Source organism: Malania oleifera, chromosome 10 (assembly GCF_029873635.1).
Source record: "Malania oleifera isolate guangnan ecotype guangnan chromosome 10, ASM2987363v1, whole genome shotgun sequence".
NCBI classification, from domain to species: domain Eukaryota; kingdom Viridiplantae; phylum Streptophyta; class Magnoliopsida; order Santalales; family Ximeniaceae; genus Malania; species Malania oleifera.
The window spans coordinates 18828668-18850491 of record NC_080426.1 but is presented as its reverse complement, the minus strand read 5'-3'; the positions used below and the strand labels follow the sequence as shown (position 1 = coordinate 18850491).

Below are 21824 nucleotides of genomic sequence, written 5' to 3'. Positions count from 1 at the left end.
TTATTTTCGGGTAATTCGGTTAACCTAATTTAACCGAGAAATATAAGGGAAGGGGGAATTGGGAAGGTAAATCCGAACAAGGGAAGGGGGAAGTCAGGAAGGAGTCGGGGGAGATGATTGAGCTCGGGTGAGCTTGACGCCGATGACGATGAGGAGTCGGGGGTGGTTCTCGGTGACGATGGCTGGCCAGTGGCGACGGCGATGGCATCACGTGAAGATGGTGGTGCCGTGGTGCGGAAGTGAGCTCAGGTGAGCGAGAGAGAGGCAGTGACTCAATGAGGGCTTCTGACTTCTCACTTCAGAGAGCAGTTACTGCGTTGCACTGTTGGTGATGAACTGATGATGGCCGACGACGGCGACGGCGATGGACACAAATGAAGGCATCGCGTGAAGATGGTGCCTGGTGGTGCAGAGGAGCTCGGGTGAGCGAGAGAAAGGCGACGACGATGGCTTCTGACTTCAGAGAGCAGTGACTGTGTTGATGATGATGGCCGGCGACGGCGACGGCGAAAGGCAGTGAGGGACTTACATGTTCTGACTTCTGTGAGATTGATCGCAGTGAGAGTGTGAGACTGAGAGTATGAGAGGGATTCGGGAATGAGTGAAAATTGTGAAATCAGATTTTAATTTATTAACTTATATTTAAAATTTAATTAATTCGTAAATCGGTTAATCGGTTAACCAAATTAATATTCCCCATTAACCAAACCGAAACCCGATTAACCAAAATATTGGAAAACATAACCGAACCGACCGAACCGAATTTTTTAACCGAACCGAACCAACCAATTTCGGTCGGTTAATTCGATTTTCCCCAAATTATGCTCACCCCTAGTTGATCGAGCCCTTTAAGTTTCCATAAGTCTGGGAATTTCCAAACTTGGTATTGAGCTTTCAAAATCTCAAGCTATTTTTGAAAATTGGGTCTTAATTTTAGAACATGCCTTGTCTGTTATTAAAGTCATGTTTAATGGGTTATTTGGTCAAAATTGGTCAATCCTGGAGTCACATTTATTACTCAAAGTCTCTTAAGCAAAAAAAAAGTCAAAATTTGTCTATTGGGGTCAAAATTGAAAAACCACATGCACTTTATTAGAGAAGAGAAGTGGAGCACATGCCTCCAATGTGGTGCGAGTGCAGGTGCACGTGCAGGTGAAGTCCACTGTACATGCAAGAGTTTACAATGCACAAAAATAAATGACATACATACTTAAGAAGGATGATACAGGAAATAAGAAATTCAAAGATACATGGAAATAAAAAGTGTGCAAAAAGAAGTTGCAGGAAAGAAAGCCCGTGGGTACATACGGGCTAAAGTTACACAAAATAAAAATCAAAATACAAAAAAAACAAATGCCATGCCCTCCATTCCTGCCTAGGGCACCTATTTACCTGCGCACAGAAAAGAAGAATGAAGTTAGTTAGCTGGAGATTCACAAAATTAGAAAAAGGAAACCACGCGAGTCTGTTAGGGGGAATTATTCCCGTACAAGTGGCGGGGGAGGCTGAATTTGGTGCCAAAATCACCCTTGGAACTCCCTATAAATAAAGATAGGCTCACAATGCAAAGACCGGGGGGAGGAAGAATACAAGAATACTCTGCGAGAATTGTGAGAGAGAGAGAGAGAGAGAGTAGAAAGAAAGATAAGAGGATTCTGTAGAATTTGAGAGACTGCAAAAGGAAAGATAAGAGGGTTTTGCATAATTTGAGAAAAATCAGAGAGAGTTTTGAGCTTTGCTCGGTTGCAAAGAGTAGAGGAGGAGGGGTTTGAATTTAGAATTGTACTTGAGCAAACGAACCAGTGCAAACACCAGACCAATCCCCAGACCAGTCATCAGACTGACATCAAGGAGGGAAAAGAAAAAGGAGAAAAAAAGAAGGTAATAATTGATACACCCTATTTCCGTATTCATTCCATTCGTGTGTTTATTAAGAGTGCATAAGCGCAGGCACCCCTCTTTCTTCTCTCAGGTTTCGGACATGAGAATGGACCCGAACCCTGACTCGAACCCGAACTTGGGTTTGGACCTTTCCACACTCACCAGACTTGAACCACTAACCCTAATCTATCTTCGAGTTTTAACAACTCGAATTGAACCCACTAAGGAACCCACAAGGCCTATTTCCAAATTTCAGATCCCTAAGACCCCAACTCTGTTTCGGCTTACGAGGCTCTGTTATTAAAATAGAAATTGGGCCGACCCGTTTTAAAATCAAATAAGGCTTTTAAAAAAAAATGGAAGTTGGGCTGGCCTGTTTTAAAATCAAATGAGGCTATGCTTTTTAAAATGGAAGTTGGGCCCCAATTTTAAAAAGTTCAAATTGGGCCAACCCTCGTTTTAAAAAAAAAAACAAAAAAGTTCAAGTACGGCCGTGTTTTTAAAACACAAATTGGGTCGGCTTGTGTTTTTAAAACCTCAAAAGGCTTTCTCTTAAAATCGTTTTGGATCAGCCCGGTTCTTAACTCAAGCCTGTTTTTTTTAAACTTTGTCCCAAAGCCCATTTTGAAAAAAGGTTAATCCAAGCCCATTCTTGCAAGTCCAAAGACCTACATGTGATCTAGCGTGTGTGAACCTCACTCGAGTTGATCCATTGAAACTCACTCGAGTTTGTCCGAATTAAAACACAAACACTCATTGGGTAGACTCACCCAAGTCACCCTTGACACTCACTCACCGAGTTGAAGATGATTCAACTCGTCTTCAACCCCACTAACCCACCTGAAACCCTAATATGAGCAGACTCACTCACAGACACTAAGAGATCTGAACAAACAGTCAACTACATTGGTCACAAGTTCGAACTGATTCTCACTAACCAATCAAGAAAAATAAAAGGGGGAAGGAAAACACTCATCTTGCACTTTACCGGCTATTCAAGCTAACCATCCTTGAAAAGGTGAACCATCAAACCTGAGCTCGAAATCTTTAGACCCTGACAGAGTAGGGACCGTCAGTGGCGACGTCCAACTCCCCGTTGTTCTTTCGGCCCCCCCTGAGAAAAAACAGAGAAGCAGAATGAGAGAGGAGAGAAGCTGAGGGAAGAAAGAGAAGAAAGAAAAGAGAGACAAAGGGATTGAAAGCAAAGAAAGACAGAGGGATCAGTTAGTAGATATACAGGGGGATCAAGAGAAGAGTGAGAGAGTGGGAGAACAGGGAGCGTAAGGAGACAGAGAAGGTGAAAAGAGAAGAAGGAAGAGGCAAAAACCATTAGGGTTTCTGCAACTGTTCGAATGAACAGAGTGAAAAGGAGAAAGGAACATGAGAGAACGAGAGAGTAAGAAAAGAGAAATGAAAAATAAGGAAACCAAAATTTTTTTTGTTTAAATATCATTAGCTTTGGAGGCACGAGATCAGGATGCGTGGCCTCCCATCTGCCGTTCGATGAAGGGGTGGTGTGGGCTAATCTCATATGTTCACTTTGTGTTTTCTACATGCGGTTAGGATTCGGCCACGTGGGCAGTCCGCGTGCGACATGTTGACAACCGTATGATCTACATTTCATCGCATGGCTGAGAGTTGGCCGTGTTAGCAATCCACGTTTATCCCATCCCCCACCGCAAGATCATTGCTCCACACCAACAATGAAGATCACGTCGTGTAAGAACCATTAATGCTGTCAACTCCCCTTTATAAATGTATGCACGTGCATTCCCATTCATGGCAAGACGTGTGGTGCCTGTCCTCTCCGCATCAGCGGCTCACAAAAAGTGTTGGATCCTCGCACTCCCTGAACGACTCCGATCTAGCAACCCTAATGAGCTCCGTCCCCCACCGTTCGATCCCCCATGAATCAACGGCCGAGATCACAGCATCAAAAGCAATGATGGCCGTCCACCCACTTCTCCAACGCACGACACGTGGAGCGCTCGGTCACCTCATACACGATACGACGCGTGTCGCCCCCCAGCGTCGTCTGATCTTCGTTTACGGACGATCAGGATCACTCCATCACGCCAGATCCCAATCCATCAGTATCTTCCAACGAGGCATTGACACGTGTTCTAGTCCGGTCTTGACCCAAACCTTAAAACCGATCTCCCTCAAACCAGTCAAAGCCTAACCGGTCCACCCCCTGAACCAGATTGCTCCGGTTCTTCTTATTTTCTTTATTTTATGTATATTTCCAAATATTTCCTTTTAAAAATGCATAAAATCCATAAAAAAAACATATAAAAATTCATAAAAATTCCCAAAATTTCAAAAAATAGTTCTAAACTTTAAAATTGATTTGCACATGAAAATTTTTGAAGAAAATACAATAGAGAATCTCCAAGGTGTCTCTTTGAAAATCAAAAAATATTTTTGCACCCGTGAAGGTTCATAAAAATGTCAGAAATTTCACAAAAAATTCAAAAAATATGTTTTAAATTTCAAGATGTTTTTTACAATAAAACAAAATTCCTAGAAAAGTCACAAAAATCCTAGAAAATACTTTTAAGCTTTGATTTTCCATGGTTTTTGTCTTAATTTTATTTGTGCTATTTTGAAATTCGGGAAAAATATTGAAAAATCACCAAAATCACAAAAAATATTTTCTCACTTACAAAAAAAATCACAAAAATGTTTCTTAGGCCCAGAAAATCATTTCCATCCCGAACAAAATTCCAAAAACCTCCCAGAATACTATCTTCATACTTAGAAAAATCCTATAGATTTCAAAACCCCGAGAGTGTATTTTTGTAAACTATTTTCTCAATTTTCCATCTTGATGATTGCAACAAAAGGGAATGGACTTCTTGGAGTATTGGATTGCCTCAATTATGAGGGAATACTTATATAGTATCTCATTTTGTTCATTTTCTTTGACTTTTGAATGGGAGTAATTTCTCAAAGGCTTATTAAGTTTGATTTGTGGGATAATCTTCAATTAATTAGGTACCATTCGTAAGAACAGGCGTTTAGGGGGTGCTCATACCTTCGCCTAAAGTAACTGTACTCCCAAGCTAGACTTTGGTGACGCAGACCAATTCTACCCCTAACGGGGTAGTAATCAAGTGTTCTAACTGCACTTCAAAAGGTTAGTGGCGACTCCATCACACATTGTTTGTCCACAAAAAATTCTTTTTCAAAATACACATCAATTTTTCCCAATTCGCAGCCACACCCATTGCCAGAGTGGTTTCTGGCAGGTCCGGGACATCGCGACACCAGGTACCTCGGGCAACCCTCCAGAAGTAACCTTCTTGCCTGAACCGCCGAAAGGATCTGTGGTGCAGAGTGCACACACGACCCAAAAAATATAAATTCTTGCTCCTTTAGCATTCTGAACACTACCTCTTTTCTGTGGCAGTCAATGCTCGCGTAGCTTGATGCTAGTCAATCCATCCCCAAAATAATGTCAAATCTATGCATACCAAATACGATTAGACTAGCAGGTAGCTTTCTCCCCTGAATCTCCACTGGGTAGTCTCTAATCACCTTATTACACACTACCACTAATCCTGTCGGTGTGACTACTACTAACTCGGCATCTAACAATTGTATTTCTACCCCACACATTTTAACAAATCCCTAAGATACAAAAGAGTGTGTCCTACCTGAATGAAAGAGTACAACAGTTTTATTTGAAAGCACATAAATCTTACCTGTAACTACATCTTATGCGTATTCGGCATCACTCAGAGTCATAGAATACACTCGCGCCTGAGCGGTGCCGCTTTGGTGACCACCTCGGGGTGCTTAGTTACCTCTCCCATACTGATGTTGTGGAGGTGCGTAAATCAATGCTACATGACAGATGTCCTGCCCCACTGCACTGGTAACAGCTAGCTGACCCAACCTTACACTCACCCCAATGCCTCTCATGGCACCTGGGACAGGTCAAATTCTGATAATTCCCCCGAGGGGCTCGAGATCCCAACTCCTGTTGTTGGCCTGTAAAATTGCCAGGCCACCTCCATGAACCCTAGCTGGTGCTGGATTGAAAACCCTGAGGCAAGGACCTTTTCTTCTGGTTTTCTGCTCTCTCCCCCTCCTAAATACTAGCCTCGACTGCCATGGCCCTATCCACCAGCTCAGTAAAACTCTGCGTCAATAACGCCACTACCTGTAACGACCTGCTACTTATATAACATATTGTTATTTTTTTTCATCTATATATATATATATATATATAACATAAACACCATCTGTCTGATATACTATTGAAATTATCCCAAGCTCAAAAAAGCATTGAGGAAAAACTCTGTATGTTATACACCCCTAAGCAGCAATATACAAAAGTTGTAAACTGTCAAATACACAATACCAAAAAACTATAATATTCTGAAGTATATTTACAACATAAAATACCCAGTGACAACATCCAAAAACCTAGAGTCTACCCCAAAACACTGGCACCAAAAATACACCAACCCTTCCAGCAAGGGCAGCGCAAGACAACCTCTACCCGCGAGCCTGATCTGCTCGCCTAATTGGATCTCCTGAAAAATAGTAAGTCACCGGGATGAGACAACGCTTAGTAAGAGGAAATATGTTATCACTAGTGTATGGCGGCTGAGTTGCACATTTAATATACTGAAATAATACTAATACTATAATATGAGAAAGCTAATATACTGCACAAAACACATAACACGTAGTTTAAAATACAACTGTGTATCTGAGTTTACTATCTGAACATACCGCTAATATGATAATATAACTACTGCTGGGTAATATATCTATACACATGAACTTTTGCTATACCCTGAGATCTGTATGTCATGATATAACCTCTCATGATAGGGTTGTGCGGCTTGTAGGCTGGACTTACTCTGGTTGGCCTACCAGGCAAGTCAATCTGTCTCTAACATCCGCCAATCGAACCCACTGCAATCTCTCCGGGAAATCTCCAAATCTAACATCGTCTAACCGGTCACCTCAACCCAACTTGCTGGGGAGACTGCAATCTCTCCTTGCGCAGTTAGACAGAATCCACATACTATCTGAGTTATGTGGTTGCACTCTATCTGTAATAGCAACGGTACCATGCTCTACTATATATCTTTGTCTGTAATATCCATAGGGATCTGATACTGTGTAATACTATATATATATATATAAATATATATTTATCTTGTTATTTTAACATAATTTCGAAACAACCATAGCACTATAACTTTGAGCTGTAATATCTGAAATATCTATCTAGAATATCTGTAATATCTGTCTGTAACATCTGTAATATCTTTCTAAAATATCTATAATATCTGTCTGTAATATTTGTAATATCTTTCTAAAATATCTATAATATATGTCTGTAATATTTGTAATATCTTTCTGAAATATCCGTAATATCTGTCTGAGTGTTCTGGTTTAGAAATCATGTTATTCTGAAAAATGCTATAAATCTTACTTTCTGCTAGTAAACTGTATAACTGGATATCTGTAAAATTTCATAATCAACATATTAAACTATAATAACCTCAGGGCGCACAACTGTGTAATTAAAATCTCATGCTTCATTTCTGTAATTTCACTGAAATAATAATACTCATGATATTCTGGAAAATAAACTGATCAACATGCTTGAAAATATACATACATAATCTTCTGTTATACATTCTAAAAATTCCCTAGCATAGCATATTTCCCTCACCTAATTTTTGAAAAGCCCCTACTGTACTCTAGCCCTACACCCGCAGAGTTCCCCACTCAAAACCCTGAAAACAACATTTCCTAGAACCAAATATCAGTATTTTTTCATTACTACATTTCTTATAACTATGGGAAAGACAAATATTGAATAAAATGCCTTACCCTGAGATTGGGATGAAATTCAAATCAGTCCCACCAACGATCCGCTCTGGCAGACTTGAAAAGAACTTTTCCAGGAGCGTCGTGGTGGCCTCGAATCTTCGAACCAGCGAGAAACAGAGTCGTAATCGAAGAGAGAAGGGGAGAGGGTCGTTTTAGAGAGAAAGAGAGAGAGAGAGGGTAATTTTGCACAATTTTTTGCTGTAAAATCCGGGTTTTAGCTATTTATAATTCTAGATTCATCGATAAGACAGGTCATCTCGTTGACGAGTCCATGAAGAAAGTTCGTCGACGAACCTAAACCCCTCGTCGACAAATTTCAGACTGCTAAAACCCCCCTCTCGGTATCTTCTCGTCGACGAGACTCTCATGTGTTCTCGTTGACGAATCCCCTGCGTTCGTTGATGAGACTCTATTTTAATTTTCCAACTTTAATTTATTTTCTCTCCTTCTCCTATTATTAATTTATAGAAATTATTCGGGTCTCTACACTACATGTGCGCATATACCCTGCCTCAGACCTCTCTCAAACATCCGAGCCTTCTTTGGCTCATCTGGGACCATGTGCGGAGTGAAACAGAATAGCTCTACAAACCTGGTCGCATACTGTTGCACAGTCATGAGTCCCTCGGTCAGATGCAGGAACTCCTCTACCTTTGCCTCTCGGGTGGTAACAGGGAAGTATCTGCCGAAGAAAACCTCTTGAAATGGCTCCAGGTAATAGATGCATGCTCTGGGTGTTGTTCCTCCACCAACTTTGCCGACCTCCACCACCTCTTTGCTTCTCCCGCCAATTTAAAGGTGGCAAACCGCACTTCTGTTCCTTTGTACACTCTAGTACACCTAACAGCTCTTCCATCTCCTAAACTCAATCTTCAGCTGCAATCGACTTCACTCCTCTTGAAAATGCCGATAGATTCGTCTGGGTAAACTGCTGGAACGTGCAGCCTCTATCAACCAATAGTTGGTCTTGCTCTCAAGAATCCCTCCAGGTTTCCTTCCTAGCTTGACGTGCTATACTACGCAGCAGTGCTGAGGCATCGACATCATCTTCATTGGAGGTGTAACGACCTGCCTATTTTATCGTAAATTTTTTTTCCATAATAACATTTAATATAATAATCCTGATATACTGTTCAACTGATAAAACATAATCAACCTGGACCTATGGGTACCAGGGATAAACTAGTCATTTAACTCTAATACCTAAGCAGCAGGAAATGTAATTTACAAATAAGTCATCCAATCAACCACAATACCAGAGTACTACTAAATTTGTTATATATACAATCATCCATCAAAAGACCAAAAAGTAACTTAAGGTCACTTTCTAGAAATAAATCTAACCCTAGATCAACAACTCACCCTTCTGATAGGGTAGCTCGGTCAGACTCTACCGTCGCAAAGCTCTATCTGCTCATTTACCTGGATTTTCTGAAATGTTTGAATTGCTGGGGTGAGACACCTCTCAGTGAGGGAAATAAACAAATATCAGTGTGTGGCATTGTGAGTATTTTTGTGTTATACATATAAACAGTATAATAAGCATATTTGGTAAAAACTTGCCTTTAGCAAAATTGAGTAAAACATGATTTGTCATATCATAATAAGGCATACTAGATTTCTATACATAAAAAAAAAAAATCTTATATAACTGTACAATACTGAAATAACACCCACGATGGATAGTTAGCTGATGTCATGTCTTACCCCTACATGACTAGGTTGTGCCGCCCAAAGGCGGGACCTAGTAATGGTTGGTCGACCATGCTAGATCAAACATAAGTCTGTAAGTATGATAGACCTGCCCCTTCTGGTCCCAGACTTCCAGGGGAGCAACTCCACTCTACATTGAAGCTACATCGACTGTCATCTCTCATACTACTGGTCGTGTGGTAGCACTATCATAATTTTGAACATATAACTACAGTACCATGCTCCTAAAACTAAACTAAACCATACCATCCGAGTTCTGATAACGTATAATATGATTCATATACTAAACATAATTGTTTTGTATTTCATGATAATATCTGACATGATAATATTACATAAATTCTGTCTTATCATACATGATATGGCATCTACGCCAACATGAATCACGACATCTACACCGGCATAACATAACATTTAATCACGGCATCTGCGCCGGCATATCATAATATACTGAACATGATTTCTTTGTACTGTTAAACATTATATTCCTAAAATCATGGTTCCTGTATTGTTTTATAATTTCCCTGAAAAACAATCATATCATGCTTGATCTGGAAAAGCATATTATTCTAGTATACATAATTACATGGAAATTTCAACTCATGCCACACAGAAATGGAAAACATTATGAATATAAAATCTATTCTAAAATCATAATTTCTGATAAAACACATTTAAATCATATCCTTGTTCATAGCAGTATTTTCCAAACATAATTCTATCATATACATATTTTCCTGAAATTAAATACTGTAGAATAAAAATAGTTTCATGAAAAATTCTAACTTAGTTTATTCCCTTACCCGACTTACTGAGAAGCCCACAAAACACTCAATCCTACACATGCAATGTTCCCAACACAACACCCTAAAATTTACATTTCCCCCAACAAAACTTCAGTATAAACCCATCTAACACCTTTCCTCAACCCAAAAATACAAAATACCTTAGTAAATATTAAAATAATGAACTTACCCAAATTTTGGGATGATTCCCAAACTTCCCAAATCGAATTTCTGCTCCGTCTATGTTGTAGAGAATCTCCCCAGGATCACCGTGGTAGCTTCTGATCATCGAACCAAGGAGAATCGGAACCGAAAACTTAGAGAGAAGGGAAAGAAACCGTGTAAAGAGAGAGGAATTGAAAAAAATTTCTTATGCTGAAATCGATTTTGGGCTATATATAGAGTACTATCCACGTGGCCTCGTCGATGAGCCATGTCTCCTCGTCGACGAGTCTCAGCAATAGTCTCGTCTACGAACGCCTACTCCTCATCGGCGAGATTCGGGCCCTGAAAATGCCCCTCTCAGTAACTTCTCGTCGATGAGACATGCATCCTTGTCGACGAGCCTAAGGCCCTACTCGTCGATGAGCACATCTACACTGGTCGACAAGACCCTACTGAAATCCCTTTTTAAAAAAAAATTATTTTCTCTCATTTCTTTAATTATTTAATTACTATAATTCTTCAAGTCTCTACAGGAGGTATCCACATGATTATCCTCTCTAGCCATGATCTCCTTTCCCCTGGGATCCATCCTGAAGATAGGATAGAAACCGACTTAGAAATTCCACATTTATCATGGTTGATGCTAGTATGGAATGAAGAAATAATATAATATATGAGTTTGCAGTTAAATGAATCATTTATACAATTTTGCTACAAAACTGTCAAGGTACAGGCCTCTAACCATAACACTGACACTATGCACATACTCATCCGACCTAACGTTCCCACTTCAATTTCCAAGTTCTAATCTCTCCACCCAGAAATGAAAACCATCGATAACTTTACCATGGTTTTCCTAAAATAGTCATTTTAGGAAAAACACAGACAACCGTCGAAGGATTCCACCTCAAAGCTTCTAGACCAAGACTCGCTTAATCTACTCATTCCTATCCCTAACTTATCTCAACCTATACTATGGTAATTATCAACTATCAAAGTCTGCAGAACCTAACAAACCTAATCTCTGATACCACCTGTAACGCCCTGACCCACCACGTGAGCCTAGGGTGCTACTTTAGTGACGTTTGTGCACCTAATACCATAATCAGTAATATAAATGCAGCGGAAATAAATAATATATCCTCCATAATCCATTACCAGAGTTCTAAAGTACCTTAATACACAATAGTCTCCAATAATCCATATTACAATCCATTAAAATAATACAACAAAAACAACTCATTCCATACTCCCATATTACATACTTAGGGCTTCAAACATAACTTACATATAGTAGAGTTCTTACTGACACTCACAAAAACTAACTAGCTATCACCCCACCCCAGAGTTCACTAAACTTGACCTTGAGATGGTCCTGAAAAGATAATTTGTATGTTGAGGTGAGACACTTCTCAGTAAGGAAGATTAAGTTAATATCAGTGTGTGGTCAGCATTCATTTAGTGTTTATAGAAAATATTCATCCTCCATTTAACCAAAAATAGTTATTTTACATTATACTCACTTTACACAGTTGAAAATATTCATCTCATTTCCATGGTATAAAAAATTCAGTAAATAAATAACATCATTTATATAAATCTATAGATATGCATAAAAGACACTCCTTGGGACTAAACATCATTTACTTCCCCCATGGTACGGGATGTGCGGCCTGAAGGCTGGACTAAGCCCTGGGGGATCAACCCAGACAAAGTCAAATCATTCATCTGCCATTAACTCCGACTGTAGGTATCCGCAACTTGCTTGCGGGTCCAATTGCCTTACCATTTTCTAGTCCGGACTGCCAAGGAAGGTACACACTTTACAAAGGCCAATCGTCTGAGACCACTCTACACTTATATCCAAAATAGTTTGGGCGCACATAGTCAAATATTGAATCTCTAGTAACAGTACTGTGCTCATAACATAACTGGTCCTCAGGGTTCCTAAAGCATATCATGCAATTTAAGTAATAAAAACTGTATTTCAAACTCATTTCATATAAAATCTGTCATATTATAAAACTCGGCCCTCCGCCGTCATATACAACTCGGCTTGTAGCCACTCTATCAAATCCCGACCCTTAGCCGTCATTTAAAACTCGGCTCACAGCTGCTATATCAAATCCCTGTATTTTCACAAACAGTTCCAGTATTTCACAAATATTCACAAACTTAGTTATACAATAACCCTCAAAATAATATTCATCTACCACACGATTTCAGTATACAGTATATCCCATTTATGACGTTAAACCAAACTTTCCACCGTTCATTTTTACTCAAAATACTATATCATATATCTTAGGTTTGAAAAGTCTCATTTGAATGGTTGGTTTTCAAAACAATAACTGAAAACATAAATATACATATATAGCATTTTATTCAGTTCAACTTTAATAAAACTCCTAACTTAACTTAATCCCCTTACCTGTTTACTGAGAGAGATCCTACAATGCTCCTGAGTCTAACCCACGGCAACACGGGCTCCAAAACCATGAAAACACATTTTTCCAAAATAATAACCATTAAACACCCCCAGACCCATACACTTCATTTAAACAGTTATACGCTAGATAAACAACTCATTTCTACCCTTATCTCAACTTTGGGGTGATGCCTGGAAAGACCTCATTGAAGAATCCACTTCATTAGACTTGTAGAGAATTTCCCCCAGATCCTCGTGGTAACCTCCGATCGTCGATTTGGGTGACGAATGACGAAAATTGTAGAGAGAGAGAGAGAGAGAGAAAGAGAGAAATATGATTTCTTAATGAAGAAGAAATGAAAAATCCTATTTATTAACCGTTGACCCAGTTGCATTCGTCGACAAAATGGTGCCTTCGTCGACGAACTGCAGAAGGATGTTCGTCGACGAAAGGAGGGGTTCATCAACGAACCCTAAGCCTGAAATTTCTCTTGGCATTTCCTCATCGACGACGCTTGAACTTCGTCAACAAATTGCAAAAGGGACTTCGTCGACGAAAATAGGGAGCTCATCGACAAATCATGCTGTTTGCCCTTAAAAAAATTTCCTTACTTCTTTTCTTATTTATTTTCCTTATTTTTCGGGTTCGGGTTTCTACATAATAACTGCTATGTGGCTCATTCCTATTGAAGGTTGGTCATTGTACTTGAATAAGGATCAACCAAAGCAAAATATATTAAAGCAAAAGAATCCATCCATCCGTTACCTCCTATTGTTACAGGCTCACATTTTAGAAATTTCATTAAGACATTATTTGACAAATAAATAATACTTGTATGAAATTCATAGTGGTGACGCCAAGTAAGTACCATGAATTCTGCATACACAAATTGTATGATCTACTACAATCAAGAAAAATAAATAAGTGACTTGAAATTCCTTATGTAGAAGTGTTGAATTTAATAAGTGCTGATAAACGCCCATTGGATTGGAGAAGTCCTGAAAATTATAAGTGGCATTTGATTGTATTTAAATAAATGTTATTATTAGTTTTAAATATAATTTAAATTAGAATTATTAAAATTTTTAGTTAACAATTTCAATAATAATTATTTTTAATTAATATTTAAACATTTTCTACTAAATAAAATAATATAAGATTTCCCTTTTTAATTAAAAAATAATCTTATTATTAGTTTATATTTGTATGACTGTTATATTAATTTATGATAAAAATAATATTTTTAATTAAATTAAAAATTTTAATTTATTCTATGTGAAAACTTAAATTAATAAATGATTCTTTGCTCCAAAAATTTAATTTTATTATTATTATTATTATTATTATAAATACATAAAAAACGAGAATACAAAAAATTAAAACAATCCATGTTACAAATTGCAGTTAAAAATATTTTTGAAAATGGAATACTTAAGACTATTAATAAAAAAAAAATTTGAATGCACAGTAAATCTCGTTGCTTGATCCAACGAGAGGAGCGAGATTTAAATGGTAGTCCAATCGAGTATTAACACGTGACAAGCAAATCTCGCTAATTGGTTGGGCGAGATTTGTGTAGGAAAAAAGCTATTTTTGACACGTGACAGATCTCGCTGCTTGGTCCAGTAAAATTATAAAAGCATCATTTTGGGAATAATTTTTATTTTGTACCTGAACCGATGACTCACTTTTTCTAAGTAATGGAAAAGAAGACCGAAACATGTCACTAAAAACTCTACTAAGACAAAGATGGGTTATCAAGAAGGTAGAGGAGGTAGGACGGACAATTGGTCAAATCTAGTATGATTCGTACATGGACGGTTGTTGGAGTCGGCGGCTCTCCTAGGGTTCCCTCATCTGGGATCCCTAGGAAGAGGATCAAGTTGGCCCTTGCGAACAACTTGATAAGGGTATTATTTAATATATTATTTTAAAATAATAACAAAATGGGAAAAAACTGGAGAGAGATGAGCCCTTCCACCGGAGATGGATCCGACGAACATTAGGAGACGTTGGTGGAGGCGGCGCTCCGAGTGCTGAACACCGCCGACCCATTACAGAAGGCTCGTCTCGGCGACGAAGTGGCCACGAGATGGATGCAGGCCCTCATCGCTCGACCCTACAACCCCCCCGCGGACCTCATCGTTCCTGATCGCCCTGCCAGGCTTACCAACGTATGTATACTACATTTGCACCCAATTGCTGGATGAATTGCCTCAATGGAGTGCGTTTCATTAAGGATCCTAACCCACGCAATATTGTGTTTGCAGGTGAAGCTTGTTTGCCCCAGTCTCATGCCGAAGCTCGGCAAAGCCGGAAGCTTGCAGAGCAGACAGGCCATTGTGCATAATCTTGTCAACACCGAAAGCTGGGCCATTGACTTGTCTTGGGTAGTCTCTCCTCCATTCCGTTCATACATTTGCGTATAATGCGGTCTTTCTATTAACATTTTCTTGGAGAATTATAAACACAATGCTTTCTGATATACTCTTGATCGTCTTAATTGCCACTCAATTCTAACAAATGCTCGAACAGTAACTACTTTCTGATAGTGCCATTAAGTTTTCCTATACCATACTACACTGATTGATTGTGAACTTTCTTGTTTTGCAGGATATAATTGCGTCCTTTGGGAAGCAAGAGGCAATGCCAAGAGAGTTCATTACAGATTTTGTGAAGGTGGCTCAGGACGAAGGTCGGCATTTCACCCTCCTCGCATGGCTCGAGGAACTGGATTCTTTCTATGGAGCATTGCCAGCCCACGACGGTCTTTGGGACTCCGCCACTGCCACTTCCAAGGACCTCTTGGCGCGGTTGGCAATTGAGCATTGTGTCCACGAGGTATGTGTGTGCGCTTGATCGTCTCAAAGTCCGTTCTTGACTGGTTTTTCCTCTTAGTTTTATTGTGCAATGAAATTCATTGCACTTTCCTTGAACACATGTCTGGGTTATTATTCTAGGAAAATAGTGCCATGATGAACATATGACAAAGAAGTTTGTCAAAATGGTGACATTTTTAAAGTTTACTCATTTCAAATACCATGATTCGAGGTGCTTGAATGTTTCTTCTAGTGTGCGTGTGTTTTGGATGTCAATTTGATGAGCTAATTGGGTATAAATTCAGGCTATAGGACTGGATGTGCTGCCCACAACAATATCTCGATTTCGCAATGGAGGTGATAATGAGACAGCAGATTTACTGGAGAAGGTGGTTTATCCGGAAGAGATTACTCATTGTGCTGCTGGAGTAAAATGGTTCCATCATCTATGCTTGAGGTCTAGAAATCCAGAATTGTACGGGATCAAATGGGCGACTAGAGATGCTACGTTGGCAGCTGAGGAGCTCGAAGAGGTAATTCGGAAGTTTAATGCTGTAGTGAGAACACATTTCAGGGGGCCACTGAAGCCCCCTTTCAACGAGGTCGCGAGGAAGGCAGCTGGTTTTGATCCTCAATGGTATGAACCCCTGGCTGTCAAGGAAGCCATCCCAGGGTCGCACAGAGAAGCCTGATTCATTGTCTGCTGCAGCAAATGTGTTCATTTGTGTTGAAGACTCACAAGACAGCGAAGTTTTTTGATAATAGATGCTAATTCTGCGTTAGGCCATGGCTAGGGGGTGAAATTCTTGAATTGTTTTGCTTGATTACAGAGGGTGCTTGGTATGGAACTTGGGAGCCCTAAATGCAAACAGCCCTGAAGTTTTACCGCATTGTCCAAAATGCGAGTGGTTTTCAAAACACCATGTGCAGAAATTGAACATTTTCAATATATTCTGATGAAGTTCAAACCAGCCTTCAGCATGCGATAGCTTCATAGTGGGAAGGTTACATTGCCACCTATATGATTCAAGTCTCTAGAAATCGGGCGTGTTTTGATTTAAGTTATTATGAAGATCCAAATATTGACTTGGGATCTCAATTAGGGAATTGGGTTTAGATCCACATTGAACCATCTAAATTCTGAAAATTTTGAGTTTTTGGTAATTGGTGTGTTTTAATTACATAGTACAGCAAAGATTAAAAAATAATTTTAAAAAATTGGGGAAAAAAAAATCAAAACACGGAAATAAACATCTTACAGGCACAAATAATAATAATAATAATTGATCACACAAAGATTGTGTCAGGCTATATGATCCTTCCTCCTAAAATTTCTTGTGTATTCAAATCATGAGAATAACGGAGTGGAAAAAAATAGGAAAATAATTGTGTACAAAATATATATCAAGCCCCAAAAACTCAAAGAACCCGACATGAAAATCAATTCAAACTCTTAAAAATGAACCCTAAATTCTTTAAAAAAAAAAACACCAACTCTTCTAAAAAAATTTACTCTTTATTCCCAAAATTTAGTCCTAAATCTTCTTCTCATTAGCAAAACCAACAGAAAATTCAAAGAAATGAGATAGATGTGCAGCAAATATACATATACAAATGAAAAAAAAAAAAAAGAATACAGGTCTTGCACACAGAAAATAAAAAAAAAATAAACAACAAAATTGGTGTGTTGTGTTACCTGCTTGGACTAGGAAATTGTTTGAAAGCTTGGGGGGCAGATTTACTAGTTATAGATCAAATACGTGCCTTCTTCAGATCAATTGGCAGATCCAAGGAAGAGAAATCCTACTATGAAGATTGCTGTGGCCATCAGGGTTGAACATGACAGAGGGATGGGAGGACCTGTTACTGTTTTACTGGGGATCACTTGTTAAAAGGTTTGAGAATCTAGAGAGGGCATAGGTGGTCAGATGAAATCCCGAAGCTGCAGATGGTATAGGCGATCAAAGGAGATCCTAAATGAGCAAGGTTTGCAGAGAAGAGATTATTTGTGGCAGAGGTGCAGGAAAAAAGGAAGAGGCATGGGGCGAGAAACACTTGACTCTTTAAATAGGCTTCAAAAAGTGAGTTCACAGAACTCTAACTGAATAACTTAAACGATCCTATTGAAAGCTCATTCAGATCAACAAAAGTCCCTCCATCAAATGCCCTGAAGGGATAGCCCCTTGGAAAATGAAACTGAAACTGAAGCTGCATGCAACTTCATAATAGAGATATGCATCATGCGCCTGCAAAACCTAACATGACAAACTCCCCTTTCCATCCTTGAAAGTTTCTAGCCCACAAAAATTCCATATAAGAGGACAAGTGCTCTTGATACAATTTTTATGCTAGTCAGCTGCGAATGAAGGAGCAAATGCATTTAAAATGGAAAATCATATATCAAGTGGGTAATCTGGACCCCATGCAAGAAATATTATGAAACAAATAGTACTGGCAACGCAAAACACTTATCAATTACACGACGTGATCTCATTAAGCAAAAACACAACAAATGCAGTTCTTCAAAGAGAAGCAATTTGATTAATAAAAATTGTTGGCATATTCCCTGCCTTTACTCATACATTATTTTTATAGAAGGAAAATCAAAATCCACAGCATAAGCTTCCAAGAAGACCGTCAAAATCTTACTGCTGTATTATTTCTTGAACCCATGAATCAACCAAAATAATGTAACAGAAGATGGCACAGCAACTGCATGGAGTTATGGCCATGGTACCCCACGAGGAAGATTGCTCAATGCTCCGAAAATTTCCAACTGGGAATGAAAATCAGACATCCACACACTGCAGTTGATTGCTAGGAAGCCCCATCTCTAATATTGAGGGATTATTCAAGTTGTTACAAGAGAAGTCTTCGAATATCACTGAAGTTCAGACGTAAAGCCGAGAGGAGTGAACCTGCAAATAAAATGCATCCCCCTTAAGAACAAAGTAAGCTAAAAGTATAGGCAGGGTTGAACTTCCATCCTAGGCAGTACTCAAGGCAGCTTATAAAACAATCACCTTTTTGCTGGCCAACAAATCCTCACCCAAAACCAAAGGAAATCCTGAATATTCAAATACTGTGATTCTCTGGTTAAAATCACTAATGGGTCTGAACATTACTACTATGACCATCCTAGGCAGCACTCTAAGCTGCTTATGTGGCAAGCCACCTCTTGGATGACCAGAAAATGCTCACCCAAAAAACAAAGGAAATCATGAACATTCAAATATAATGTGGTTTGCTGGTTGTGATTTGGTTACTTTTTGATAGAGACATCACCATTTTGACAGCATAACATCTCGTACAGTGTAAAATTCCATATTTTCAACCAAAATATAGTGCACTTATATAGTGCACTTAGGCAACCAACTGTTTTGCATTATTGATTTTATTTTCCACATCATAATTTAACAAATTGTAAATTCAGATATAACAAACAAGGTTTTGAACCCAAGAAGAGACAATACTCCTAGCATTGTCTACTTCAAACTACAAGCCACATCACTCTTATCCTCGAAAAGTAATGAGATGGAGATTGATTTGATTGACATGGGAAAGATAAAGGATCCATATTTACCTTCTTGTCATATATTTCCATTTGAACATTGTATAAGTTAGGCAGCTTACATACCTCCAACTTTGCCATCAAAAACACGATGATCAGCAGACAATGTTAAGTTCATTTTTGTAACTACTGCAGGTTTCTCAATTCCTGGGTAGAAAGCAAATCTTAATCATATGACTCATTTCAAAATATCATGTATTTGAGGATAAAGCAAACCAGAAATATCTTACCATCGCTTCCAACAACTGGTTCAACAATTCTGTTGCCCCTACCGACAGCTAGAATACAAGCCTGAAATAAATATACACATGTATTATACAAAAGATAGAAAGAGCATATCAACATCAACAATAACTCAAGTGATCCTAATTTTGTTCCTAGGAACCATAAGGAGAGTACCTGTGGGGGGTTTATTATTGCACGAAAATGGTCCACTGGAAACATTCCTAGGTTTGAAATGCTGCAAAAATATTGAAAAGAAAGATATATGGCTGCTAGTGAAAGAATGCATGAACACCAAATTTGGATTATTAATACACATTATCACCTGAAAGTTCCTCCCTGAAATTCATTAGGTGTCAGCTTTCCGGCTCGTGCCTTTTCAGCTAGTTCCTTAACCTGAAGTTGAAAGTTATCAATAAGTATTAAATAGAGAAAATGAAGTTGAGGACTCGAATGGACTTCCAAAAGTCTATACTGACTTAAAATTTGATGAATGAACTAAACTAAAAAATGCAGATGAAGGATAGGTGCTCAATGCATAATTCCAAATTCAGAAACAATTTTTACATAATTCAATGCAGAAAAAAAAGAGCAAACTGTTGGCAACAGAAGCCAGTAATCAGTGTATGCACATGCATGTGTGCATAAAGATGAACTGTCGATGCCATTTGAACATGAACTAAGTTTACAGCTATTATCTAGCAAGATTCTAGATTCATGTTTTCTTAGTCTACACCACATTTTAGAAACTTCAAAAGGAACAAATGTAACATAGAGCCTGATTAGAAGTATGGCCTATAACATAATGGTTGGATGCTAAGATTGATGTCAGTGCTCCTCACTGTAGTCGACAAAAATTTGTACCATGTGTGTATCCCCTGTTCTTCCCCTTAATGGTTCTTGCTTTCACTGGATTTTTTTCTGGCTCGGTGAAAGAAGGTGACAGGGTGACCAGCATAGCACTCCCCAGGCGTGACCATATGTGCTTCCACCTGCTGTAGAATGTCCAATTTTGAGCTGCAGCTACTCTGCCAGGATACCTGGCCAGTCAACACAGCTCAACTGAAGCTAGAGGGCTTAGGTCAGGTAGCACTCCCACGAGCAATTCTGACTCGAACTCCTGACCTTATGCATTTTACGGTCCTCATATTTCCTGGAATTTTCATGATTTTAGGAATCTTAGTGCAAGAAAATAATGGGACTAGTCTCATAATTTAGTGCTCTAGATTCTTGTCATTTTTTTTTATTGGTTTTGAGGAGAAGGCTTTGGCCTTCAGATATTTCCAGAGTCTACTCATTTCTTTTCTCTTGTTCAGGATCCTAACATTTACCTTTGGATGAGCGCATTTGGAATTGTAAACAGGTAAAGCCCCTTCTGCAGTATAAGTTGCTTGGACTGCGGTCCTTACTAGAGTTAACACCTACAATTCATTGCAGGTGTGAGTCTGTGATAACCAAGTACAGTTTTGTCTCCAGATGCACATGTTTTCTGCTTTCTTAGTTCCCCCTCCCCCAAAAAGAAAATCCCTACTATGGAAGACCCAAATAATCTTTTGGCCATTCTTGGTTAGCAGTGGGTTTTAGTAGGCTTTGTAGTTGTTTGTTCATGTCAGTGGCTTTGGACAGATTACAAGCAGAAGATTTTTTTGAGATAGTGATGCTTTATACATTGTCAAAACACACTAAACATCCTATGCATTTCATTTGGAATAGGCCTTTGGTGCTCCAGAGTTTTTGAAGAAATTTCTTTGACATTCAGCAACATGGGAAAGCTGATTAGTTAGTTTTGCCAGTTTTTTAATTTTTGTTCTGTTTTTTCGAAGAATGCCTCATCATCCTTCTTTACCTTTTTTCTCTCTTTGGTTAATTTCATCTTTCATCACAAAAAGAGGAGCAAACACAAAGAAGCACAATTTAAAAATCTATGGTGGGTGCATAAATGGGGGAATCAGAACAAAGCCATCAAAACTAAAAGCTAACTATACCTCTGAGGATATCGATGATATAGTCTTCTGATCTGCGTTTCTAACTATCGGAGTCATCAAGCCCTGCAACTCAGATAAATATAATATGGTAAGGGCTGCCCAGGACCTTGTGACACAAGTTTATAGGCAAAATACCTTCTCAGTAGCAACAGCAACAGATATGTCAACAGAATCACAAAAAATGACTTCTCCCTTCTCGTCATTCCAGTAAGCTGCAATATATCAAAATTTCAACATGCGAACTTACATAGAAGGCAGAAATCACAGGTATGGAGTAAGACAAAATGCAACAATTCTTAGTGCAAAGTACAAGCAGTATCATGTGCACACATTCAACAGAAAGCAGCCAACATTAATAAGGAAACAAAATCCTGATGAACAGTGCATGGTAC

General features: G+C 38.8%; 2 protein-coding genes and 1 long non-coding RNA gene across 4 annotated transcripts in view; 1 reads left to right on the top strand and 2 right to left on the bottom strand.

The window, feature by feature from the left end:
- Window positions 1-1074: 1074 nt before the first annotated feature.
- Window positions 1075-3298, bottom strand: LOC131165593 (uncharacterized). Of its 2 annotated transcripts, none has more exons than XR_009139605.1 (3): window positions 3119-3298; window positions 1491-2995; window positions 1075-1392 (listed from the first exon to the last, which is right to left on the bottom strand). It is a non-coding gene; the product is annotated as an uncharacterized LOC131165593 (long non-coding RNA). The 2 variants fall into 2 exon arrangements; XR_009139606.1 differs by having other exon boundaries at window positions 2870-2995.
- An 11343-nt stretch (window positions 3299-14641) lies between these two features.
- Window positions 14642-16801, top strand: LOC131165592 (uncharacterized). Its single transcript, XM_058123523.1, has 4 exons — window positions 14642-15009; window positions 15106-15225; window positions 15449-15676; window positions 15960-16801. The coding sequence occupies exons 1-4, from the start codon at window positions 14932-14934 to the stop codon at window positions 16344-16346; spliced, it is 813 nt and encodes a 270-aa protein (XP_057979506.1). The 5' UTR covers window positions 14642-14931; the 3' UTR covers window positions 16347-16801.
- Window positions 16802-18106: 1305 nt separating this feature from the next.
- Window positions 18107-21824, bottom strand: part of LOC131165591 (dihydrolipoyllysine-residue acetyltransferase component 1 of pyruvate dehydrogenase complex, mitochondrial) — a 35804-nt gene continuing 32086 nt past the window's right edge. The window contains exons 17-23 of the mRNA XM_058123522.1: window positions 21568-21644; window positions 21433-21495; window positions 19773-19843; window positions 19625-19685; window positions 19456-19516; window positions 19292-19372; window positions 18107-18572 (exon numbers count right to left, since the gene is read on the bottom strand). Of these exons, the coding sequence (XP_057979505.1) occupies window positions 18514-18572; window positions 19292-19372; window positions 19456-19516; window positions 19625-19685; window positions 19773-19843; window positions 21433-21495; window positions 21568-21644 (473 nt within the window). The 3' untranslated portion in view covers window positions 18107-18513. The remainder of the gene's footprint in view (window positions 18573-19291; window positions 19373-19455; window positions 19517-19624; window positions 19686-19772; window positions 19844-21432; window positions 21496-21567; window positions 21645-21824) is intronic.

What these genes read in the sequence shown, in the direction of transcription:
- LOC131165592 (XM_058123523.1), top strand. Translation starts at nt 14,932, where the DNA reads ATGCAGGCCCTCATCGCTCGACCCTACAACCCCCCCGCGGACCTCATC. An exon ending in GCCCTGCCAGGCTTACCAAC is followed by an intron (nt 15,010 to 15,105) that starts GTATGTATACTA and finishes TTGTGTTTGCAG; the next exon opens with GTGAAGCTTGTTTGCCCCAG. An exon ending in TTGAGCATTGTGTCCACGAG is followed by an intron (nt 15,677 to 15,959) that starts GTATGTGTGTGC and finishes GTATAAATTCAG; the next exon opens with GCTATAGGACTGGATGTGCT.